The 10720-nt window shown below is 58.3% G+C and overlaps 1 protein-coding gene across 1 annotated transcript in view; it reads right to left on the minus strand.

Moving 5' to 3' along the window:
- Positions 1–3851: 3851 nt before the first annotated feature.
- The window catches only part of LHX4 (LIM homeobox 4), an 11473-nt gene continuing 4604 nt past the window's right edge, over positions 3852–10720 (minus strand). The window contains exons 2-6 of the mRNA XM_010580625.1: positions 8942–9113; positions 5450–5652; positions 5082–5236; positions 4340–4511; positions 3852–4249 (exon numbers count right to left, since the gene is read on the minus strand). Coding sequence (XP_010578927.1) covers positions 3852–4249; positions 4340–4511; positions 5082–5236; positions 5450–5652; positions 8942–9113 — 1100 coding nt within the window. The remainder of the gene's footprint in view (positions 4250–4339; positions 4512–5081; positions 5237–5449; positions 5653–8941; positions 9114–10720) is intronic.

Raw genomic sequence — 10720 nt, forward strand, 5'->3', positions numbered from 1 at the left:
GTCCTTTCTGCAGCGCATCCAGCCTCAGGAAAATTAAGTGGGAATGTTCCCTCCGGTAAGTAATGGCTGGGCAGGAGGCATGTGTGGGTTTTGGCCCCTCACAGCAGCTGCCGGCTCCTGCCAGCTTTTGCTAACGCTGACGAAGTTTGCCGCACTGCCTTAAACGCCGCCAGCAGCCGAAGCACCACCGCAAGGCACAGGGCAGGCTCAGTGGTGGGGGTGAAATGGCTTGGGCAAGTTAACGGGCTGTATGGGCCCTTATATTGACCACATCAACTTATTTTCCAGTAACTTAATATTGGAGGGGTCTGATGGGCCAGGGAGCTGCAGTGGTCTCTGTGCTTTTGGGGAAAAAAGAAAAAAAACCTTCAGGGCTTTTTCTGAAGTTAGGAGGAAACTTGAGCTCTAAGCCTCCTCCCTATGAGTGTCCCAAAGAAACTGCCTTCCTGCTGGAGTGTGGATGGCAAAAATAAAATACATCTTGTGCATCTGTCGCAACCACCGCACACGCACCAGCCCCTCTGTGTTGGGGGACGCTTTTGCTGCCCAGTTGTGACAAGGAGTGGTGAAACGAGCCAGCAGCGGGCAGGCAGGGAGCTTGGGTACAGACATGTCTCTCCTCAGTGGCATGAAGCAAGCTGCTGATGATAAAAACATTAATGCTCTATGCTAAATGCCAGGTTTCAACACTTAGGGTCCTTGCCAGTCCCTGGGGACTGATGCTTATTCAATGGAAGCAATGCGACAGCCCCCTGACCCTTGAGCAAGGGCCCACAGTGGCTTCTGCTCTCCCTCTCCCTGCCAAGAAGACCCGCAGGCAGGTCTCATCGCAGCCACGGTGCACGGTCAAAAATGCAACGGGTGCTGACAGCAACACCAGTCGCTTTTGCGTCCAGATGTGGATGAAGCAAAGATGCCGTCCCCATTGCTGGGTTGCTCTGCACAGAGCTGCTGCGCTGGCTTTGGGATGGAGACGTGGTGGCATCAAGGTTAGGGACAAGCAAGGCCACCCTTGTGCAGTGCCATAATGGACAGCCACTGCCTGGCTTGATGGACATGCTGGGTAATAAAAAAAAAAAAAAAATCTCTCTTAAAGCAGGGATGAAAAGCAGTAGCCACGATGCCCGTGCTTTCAGAGAGCACATCTGGGGGCTGAGTGCTCAGCCCTGGAGATGTTTATAGCACTTTAGGTCTGTTTGTGAGGTTGGAGCCTTTCCAAAAAAAAAAAGGGGGGGAAGGGGGGGGAATGAGAAAGACATATATTATTGTTTATAATCTGCTTTATTCAGCCAAACCTTTCCCCAGCAGCCTTGCGGATTGCTGTTTAAATCCCTCGGTGCCTTTAACTACCGATACAGAAAGTGGTTAATGTGCATTCGTCCTAAGCTTGGCATCTACTCCAGGAAATCACTTTAATTGAGAAGCATTAAATGTTAAAATGATTAAAATATAGAAAGCCAACACACCGGTGCCTGTGGAGGGGCTTGGTCCCCCCCCCAGCATGGATTTTCCATCTCACCTGTGCCCACCGAGGTGGTACAGAGCCAGGCAAATGGTGGCAGGGGACATGGCTGGGGACATGTGCCGGCTTTGCCGGTGGCGGGGGGACTGCAGGCACCCACCGCCATCGCTGCGTGGTGGCAGGAAAGCTGCGGGCATCTTGGGGTGCCATGTGGCAGGGATGGAGATGCTCACCCCAACCCTCCCCCCACCTCTCCATGCCCACAAAAAGCCAGGGCATGATAACCACTGTCGCTCGTCCCATCCAGGGATCCCGGCTCCTCCATCCAGACAAGACCCAGAGGATCCCGACCCCGAACAGGCGACAGTGCTAGAGCAGGCAATGCCGATGGTGGCCAATGCCCACCCATTGAGGAAGAAAATCCCAAAGACAGCAGCTTGCTAAAGAGCATCCCGAGTTTATTTGACACCGCTTTCCCTCGAGGCGAGGGGGTGACCGTACACATCTCATGCCAACGCACAGGAGGCAGGGTACAAAAGCAACACCCCAGGCCCGAATTCAGGGGGATTGGGGGGTCCTTTTTCCCCAAAGACATGGCAATAAATAAGGTTTTATTCTTTGAATTTTTTTTATTATTATTTTTGTTGGGTTTTATTTTTTTCCCCCAGGAAACAAGACTCTCACTTTCTGGAACTGTACAAAATTTACACAGCGAGGGGAGGGGGCGTTTGGCCTTGTCGAAGGGGGATGGAGAGCAGCGGGCACGGCTCCCCCTGACCCCCCCCCACCAGCCGCCCGCGGTGCCCGGCAAGGCCGGGGGCTTGGCACAAAGCAGCACCCAAGGCTGGGGAGGGGGGAGGCACATGGGTGCAGCTGGGACAACACCTGCAGCACCAGCACACCCAGCCAGGTGGGGCAAGGAGGGACAGGGACATACCAATGATGTGCTTTCTTGAGTGGCTTTTTTTTTTTTTTTTTTTCCCATTTTTATTCTTTTTTCCCCTTTTCTTTCGGAGCTCCCCTGCCCCAGGCTTCTGGCAGCAGCCAGCTAACTGGATCCACCACCAGCCCTCTGAGAAGGGCAGCCTGGGATCATCAGCATCACCCCAGAGCTGGAGGTGGGGGGGGTGGGCACCCCTCAGCTGGGGCATCCCTGCAGAGCTGGGCACCCCGGGCAGCGAGCGTGGAGCTGGATTTTATCCATCAGGCTGAATGCCTTCAGCCTGGCAAGGGGGGGGGTTGCAGGCTGTGCCAGGAGCAATGGGCAGGTGGCCGTCACAAACCTGGGGATGTGGGTTTTGAGAAAGGGGCTGGTACTGGGAACAGACCCCATGGGGCTCACGGGCTGTGCCAAAACCATCCAGGTCCTCCCTGGCTGCCCGCACCAGCCTTTGGTCCTGTCAGCCCCGTGGCACTGGAGAAGGGGGGTGGCTGATACCTGAGGGGTCTCACACCCCAATCCCCTCTGCTCCCCACCATCGTGCAGCTGCTTCTGCAGCTGATGAAATGCCCTTTTTCCCCTCTTTGGGGGTGGGGGGATTTATTGCAATACCCTCAGAGCAAACGTTCCCCACCTCTCCCACTCACCCTGCCCTTCCCCAGCACTTGCTGCATCTGCTCCGCACGTGCCAGCCTCGAGCATCCCGGCCGGCCCTGCCACTGCCCAGCTTGACCCTTGGGCATCTCAGGCTAGAGGCTTTTTTTTTTTTCTTTTTTAATTCCTCCCTGCTGCGCGACCGAGGTAAAACCCACAGCGACGCACCATAAGCACTCCCACATGTCTGGGGATAAATCACGGCCCCACAGCCACCGTGCGACGGCTTCGCTCCCACTGTGCCTGGAGCGGGCAGCATCCCCCCCGCCCCGGGCAGTGGGGCAATGGCCCTGCCTGGACAGGTCCCCAGCCTCGCTAAAATAAACCCTTCTACAATATAGACTTTTCTTTCCGCCGAGGCTCCGGGCAGCGCCGAGGCATGTTGCAACTCCATATCGAAAAATAACTCTTGAAAATAGCAGCGGTGCTCAGCGGGAGGGGTGCAGGGCTGGTGCGGGCACCGGGACGGATTCTGCCATCCCCGATCGTCCTTCCCTCCCGCCGGCTTACGCCATCGCACATCCCGCCGTGCCCCAGCCCCGCGCTGGAGTCCTCACCGTGCGTCCCACGTGCCGCCGACACCTCTCTTGTGCTTACACCCAAAGGCATCCGTGCCCCCCACCCCCGGCACAACCGCCCCTGGCCATCACCGATGCCGCCCCCCCACCCCTCCAGCCCTCCGGGGCCGATTCCCATGGGAAATCCTGGAAAGGTCAACCGCCGTCGGGCGCCCTCGGTGCTGCGCTTGCGGGCTGGGGGGGAGCGAGGGGGGCCGGGGCGGGGGGCGAGCGGCGCTTAGAAAGGGGGGTGATCCATGTCGTCCAGCCAAGAGGCCGGGCTGGTGGGAAAGTCTGGGTACCCGACGCTGCTCCCCGTGGAAATGTCGGAGGTGGGGCCCCCCCCGGCCATGGCCCGCAGCGTCTGACTCACCCCCTGCGCCCCGTGGGCCACCAGCCCCAGGCTGCCGTCCATGGCGTAGTCCAGCCCGTTGAGCAAGGGTGGGTGGGACGGCAGAGAGGAGATGGAGGACGGCGACTGGGGGAGGCCGTAGGGACTGCCGTCCCGCAAGTCCTGGTACGACTGTCCCGTCCCCTCCATGGAGAAGCTGCCGTTCAGCAACTGTCCGCCCGCCACGTCCCCCACGGTGCCGTAAACCCTGTTGGTGTGGCCGAGCTCGGAGAGGATCTGGTCTTCTGCCGGGGAAAGGAGGGAGAGCAGAGGGGGGGGGTCAGCGCAGGGGGGAGCCCCGCGGCCCCCCCGCCCCACGGCGGTGTCCCGCTCACCGCGGAAGCTGAGCTCGCTGTCGCTGACGCCGCAGTCCTCGGCCGAGCTCTCCTTCTCCAGCTTGCCGCCCCCGCGGCTCCTCTTGACGCTCTTGTAAAACTGGCCCCAGCGATGCCGCCCCGCGTCCTTCTTCAGCCGCTTCTCCTTGGCCCGGCGGTTCTGGAACCACACCTGGGGAGAAACGGGGATATCGCTGGCACCACGGCACACTGGCACCCCTGCATACCAGCACCCATGCAAGCCAGCACCCTGGCACCCCTACATCCCAGCGTGCCAGCACCCCTGCACTTCTTCCACCCAGCACCCCTGCAACCCCATATGCTAGCACTCATGCAACCCAGCACTCCTGCAACCCAGCATGCCAGCACCCTGGCACGCCAGCTCCCCAACACATATGCAACCCAGCTCCCACACACCATGCAAACTAGCACTCCTGCAACCCAGCATCCAGGCATCCCAGCACCCCTGCAATCCCACACGCCAGCACCCCTGCAACCTAGCATGCCTGCATCCCAGCATACCAGCACCCCAGCTCCCACACACCCATGCACCCCAGCATCCCTGCAACCCATCTCCCAGGCACCTATGCTACCCCAATACTCCTGCCATCTCTGCATCCCCTGAAGACTGGCAGCCCTGCACCGCAGCACCCCTGAAACCCAGCACCCCAGCACTCCGGTGGGACCCCTATGTCCCCCTTCACTAGCGGCAGAGTGGAGAGGGGCATCCCCGTGGCCTCACCTGCACCACCCTCATGTCGAGGCCCGTCTCAGAGGAGAGCTGCTCCCGCACGTGCCGTGCGGGCTTGGGGGAGTTTTTGTAGGCGTTCTTCAGCGTCTCCAGCTGCTTGGCCGTGATGGTGGTCCGGGGCCGCTTAGCGCCCGCCTCGGAGTCATCTGCAAGCAAAGGAGCCGGTACCAGCCCCGACCCCGACCACAGCAGCATGAGCAACCCCAAACCGCCAACCCACGCCGCTGGGGAAAAGGTCCCCAAAACCAGCCGCCCCAGAGCCCGCAGCGACACCTTCCCGCAGGTATGATGCCGGTGACATGACCCATGGGCACCCCTTGGTGTGCTGGCCCGCCTCATAGCCCTTTCAGGGTGCCTACCGTTCTGCTTGGCGGTCTCATAGTCCTCCTTGCAAACCAGCCGCCCGTCCTCCATCAGGTAGAACTCGTCGCCAGTGGCCAGTTGCCGGCTGCAGATGATGCAGGCGAAGCAGTGGAGGTGGTAGACGAAGTCCTGGGCTTTGCGGACCACCTGGGTGGGGGGGATGCCCTGCTGGCACGCTGTGCATTTGGTCCCGAAACGCCTGCAAGGAGAAGCGGGTGACCCTGAGCCCCCCGGCAAGGTGGACTTCGTCCGGAGATGGGGTGGGGACCAGGAGACAGGGCAGAGTTTCAACCAGCAATCAACCTAATTATGCATGACACTTCACACGGCAGGGGTTTATCTTCTTCACTGTGAAAGATGGGCCTAATGGAGCTGAGGAAGGTTTCATTTTAATGGTTCTTTTAACTAATGCTTATAGGCTGCCTGATTTTCCCCTGCAAGGACAGTACATATTTCATCCACATTAATACCAAATAAATTAATTACACCGCCCCGCTAGCATGATGAATCCCAGATTAATGCAGAATGATGGGGCTCTTACACCGTAATGACAGCCCGACGGGTGCGTGGGGCGTGCTGGCTTGGGGTAGGTGTGGGCCCAAGCAAGCCCACAGCACGGCTGCAAGGAGCATGCAAGAAGTGTGGAAGAAGCATGCAAGAATGGTGCAAGGACCATGCAAGGAGCATGCGAGAAGTGTGGAAGAAGCGTGCAAGGACCATGTAAGAATGGTGCAAGAAGTGTGGAAGGAACATGCAAGGAGCATGCGTCTGGCCCAGCAGCCAGCAGATCGCAGGCACTCTGCTGCAGAGAGCCTGGGGTGTCCAGGTGCACCCAGCTCATGGTTGCACCCGTGTGGGTGCAGCCCAGGCTGTGGTGGAGTGTGGTTGCCCTATGCAGGCATGAAGGCTAACACCCAGATAACACCTGGATAACACCCAGATAACACCCAGTGTACACTGAATTAACGGCGCGAGGGCGACACGTGCCACGAGGTGGTGGCAGCAACAGGAGAAAGTCAAAAATAAGTGGCTATTGCCACTGGTGTTTCCAGCATCAGCCATGTGGGCTTTGAGATTGCCGTGGGGCAGATCCCCACCTCCCACTGGCACCGCAAGGGCTCTGCTGGGGCTCTCCTGCTCCCCCCAGCACCCCTAAGCACCCCATCAGTGGGGGGCCAGGACCCTGCAGAGCTGTCCTGGCCTTGCAGCAGCAGCCCAGGCAGCAAAGCTGTCAGAATAAATCTGTCCCCTACACCTTAAACAGACCCACCTAGTACGAAGGAGGCAGTCCAGGAAAACCCAAGCCCTCTGGACCCCAGCCTCGAGGTTGCAGGGGCTGGCGGTGGCATTCAGGGGTGCCCAGGGGGTACAGCCAGCCCGGACACCTCTTGCTGCCCTCCGAGGGCTGAACATCCCCCACGGCTGCCCATGCCCTCATGCCATCTGGAAAGCCAGGGCACTGCCACCAAAGCTGCGTCCCCAAGATTGTCCCCGAGTCACACGGGTGTCACCCACGGACAGGCGGCGGGCAGCAGGCGTGAGTGGTGCCGGCACAATTTCGGCAGCTGCCCAAAGGGCTGTTGGAAGCAGAAGACGAGGAGGGAAAAACCTGTTTTGTCTCATTTTCTGGGCTTGTATCCTAAAGGGAGGTTCCCCGGACAGTTGCTGGGGACACCTCAGCTCTCCCAGAGTCAGCTGGAAGGGAGTGTGGGAGAGGGAGGGAGGGAGGAAGGGTTGGGGGGAGGGAGTGATGAAGTGATGGAGGGAATGGAGGGATCGGGAACGGATGAAGGGATGGAGGGTGGGACAGAGGGATGTACAGAGGGAGGGATAGGACAGACAGACGATTCTTCTCTGTGCCCAAGGCTGAGCCAGTGCACACTCTGCAGCCCCCATCCTCCCTCTACCCACCCACCCCCCCAGAACACTATTAAAACCATTTTAACACACACGCCCCAGCATCCCGGGGTGTTTCCACACCACCTGGGGACGGCCAAACCCAGGACAGAGCTGCACATGGCTGGGGACGAAGAGCTGCGATTTGTGGGGCGGGAAAAAACAATTAAAAAAATCAAAAAATCTGGTCTTTTCAGAAGCAGTTCCTGCATTGCAAATCTATCTCTGAAGTTGGTCTTAAATCCTCACGTCATCCGCAGGTTACCTACCCCAAAATCAATGAGTGGTTGAAAGAAAGGTGAGGCGAGAGCCTGAGCGAGTGCCGAGATGCTATTGATTGGCACCAAATAATCCAGGCAGGACCTCATCTAAGAAAGTCGCTGATCTTTCAACTCTAATTAACATTGATTACCCGCACCTTTTGGGCGACTATTTAAATGACTTGGAGATTAATAGGCTGGAAAATATCAGAAGTGAAGTGTTATTACCCAGGCTGCTTTGACCGTCGCATGTTCCCCAACTGGGAAGGAGAAATTCAAGCTGCATCTTTGGACCTGATGGCTGGTGGGGCGGAGGAGGGGGGGATGTGGGAGGCCCGAGAGCCTGGGGATGGGCAGGCAGGGAAAGTCCTGCCCGGGGATTATCATGGGGCATAATCGCCATCAGTTGGTTTAGCTGGCCGGCTGGCGGCGGGGAATGATGGGGAGAGCCGGCGTGGCCGGGGGTGAGCAGGAGATGATGGCATGGGGAGATGGCCCTGGTCCCCGAGGTGCAGCAGCTGCGTTTCAGCTGGGACCCATCATCTACACCTGGGCAGCAAAAGGCACCCGCTGGCCAGGATCCGGCCCTCCTCCCTGCAGGAGGTGTAAAGCAGCAGCCCTCTGCTTCACAGCCATTCACCGCCGGCCAAGCTGTGCCCGGTCCCAGTGCAACACCCTCTGCCATCCCTTGGGAAAGCTCCCAGATTTTGCCAGCAGCCGGGGACTAGAGCATCCCTGCTAAGAAGTCCATTCTTAACGGAAAACGGGTTGTCCTGTCCCGTGGGAGCAGGGAAAAGCCGAGGCTGGGGCATCGCACAGCTCGGAGGCAGCTGCCAACGAAATCAAATGAGGTTTTTACACTACCAGGAGCAAAAAAAAAAAAGGATTAAAAAAAAAAAAAAAAGAAGAAAAAAAAAGGTAAAAAGATGAAGGGAGAGAAATGGCATCGGCAAACCCCAGCTAGGTGAGCAAGGGGCTCGGGCAGGAGCAGGCAGTGCTGCCGCTGCCTTGCGCGGGTTTCTCCTGCCCTCTAGCTCCGATCGGAGCCGGGGCTGCTGCCGAACCACGGCGGCTCACTCTTCCATTGGCCTTTTTAAACCGGTACAGGGGAGTCAGAGGAGCATCAGGGAGATTTGGGGCCTTCGGAAGGTTCAATCCCAACAAACAGCATCCTGCGGCAGCTGTAAAGCACCGTTTCATTATTTCCACAACTTAAAAAAAGGTGAAGATTTTGGAGAAATTCCACTTAAAAATAAGAAGTTGTGTGTTTGTCTGCTTTGCGGGCGGGGGAGACGCCGCTTTTGGGGGGCCGTGCCCCCGAGTGGTACTCACTTGAAGAAGTCCTCCTTGCAGTAGACGCTGCCGGCCCGGGAGAAGCAGCGGTCGGCCAGCTGCATCTGGCAATCGGCACACTTGAGGCAGGAGCTGTGCCAGTGCCGGTCCAGGACCTTGAGGATGAACTTGTCCAGGATGTGCTGGTTGCAGCCGGCGCACTGGGGGATCTCTGGGCGGGGGGGCAGGAGAGAGATGGAGAGAAAAGCAGCGTCAGCCACCGCAGTCCCCTCGCCCCCGCGGTGCTCCCACCCAGCCAGTGTGGCCAGCAAAGCCCCGCGTTGGCTCGTGCTGGTGCTTTGCGGGGTGATGAGCTGCCGCTCCGCGCCTCGCCGGTGTCCCGGCACATCTTCCTTTGCCAACCTTCACCAAAAATCCTTCGGGGTAGCAAAACCCATGGCCCTGCCATGCACAGACACACACACACACGATGCTTTTCCCTTCTGCACCCTATTTTTCAGGCTATGCTCCCTACCACCCATTTCCCCGCCTGCCTCTCGCTCCCTCTGGGACAGCATCCCGCAGCCCCCGACCAGGGACGGACCACGAGCCGCCTGTGCTAGCCACTTTGCAACCCCCCTGCCCCGCTCCACGGTCCAACACCCATTTGGTTCCCAGGACCCTGGTTTTCACACGATGGGAACAGCATATTTCCACCCGCTTTCTGCCATCCAGCCGGAGTGTTACGGACCCCTGTCGCTGGAAAACATGGGTGAAAGCAAGGCCAGGCCAGAGCACAGCGGTGGCAAGCAGACGGAGAGCGGTGGTGGTGGGTCCTGCCCCATCCAGTGTGTGTCCCCGCCCCACTACAGCACCCACGTTGCGGGAGGGTGCTTGGCGAAGGAGGGCTTTTCCTAAGGCAGGATGTATACCCAGCCATCCAGACTACCTATACAATGTCTGCCTATAGATGGACAGCTTCTGTAGATCTGGAGAGCTGGATATTTATCTCCCTCTCTATCTGCCCATAGTTCAGAATAAACGAGAGGTGCTGTAAAAGTCTGGAGGAGAAGATTGCCCGGTAAAAGCCAGGCACATCATGCTGACACGCATGCATGAAAGAAGATTGATTTTGGGGAGGGGGGGGAAGCCATGCCCGTAGCTGGAGCATAAGAGCAGGAGAGATGTTTATGGATAAGGGCTGTCTCCCTCTCCTGCTGGAGAGCGGCTGACAGTAAATAGCACTGGGGGTGGAGGCAGTGGGGGGGGCGATTATATTTTTTTTTATGCTGCTACAAGTGCTGGGGGGGCTGAGGAGGGACCCAGTGGCCGGGTGCAGCCGGGCTGCGAGAGACAGGGGATGGGGTGGCAGGAGGAACCGGCCCCCGCATCCCCCCTGCGATGCTGCCTGCTCCGGGGGGCCGGGAGCCAGCCGGGCTGGGCATGGGGGGTCGGCGATGGGGAGAGAGAGGGAGACCTCCTGTACCCTGGCCTGGATGCTACCAGGAGGGGAAAACAGGGGGGAGAAAAAAAAAAAAGGATAAGGGGAAAAAGGGAAAAGGAAAAAAGAAAAGAGAAAAGGCAAAAGGAATAAAAGGGAAGAGGGAAAAAGGGAGGGGGAGGGAAAAAAAGGAAAAAAGGGGAGAAGGGGAAAAAAGAGAAAAAAGGGAAAAAGGGAAAAGGGGGAGAGGAGAGGGGAAAGAAATGAAATGGAAAAAGGGATGGGGAAAAGGGGGAAAAAGGGAGGGTGGAAAAGGAGGGAGGGGAGGATAAAAGGGGGAAAGGGAAGGAAAATGGGGGAAGGGAAGGAAAAAAGGGGGAAGGAAGGAAAGGGGGGAA

Source organism: Haliaeetus leucocephalus, unplaced genomic scaffold, assembly GCF_000737465.1.
Source record: "Haliaeetus leucocephalus isolate CR32 unplaced genomic scaffold, Haliaeetus_leucocephalus-4.0 Scaffold730, whole genome shotgun sequence".
In the NCBI taxonomy this organism is placed as follows: Eukaryota; Metazoa; Chordata; class Aves; order Accipitriformes; family Accipitridae; genus Haliaeetus; species Haliaeetus leucocephalus.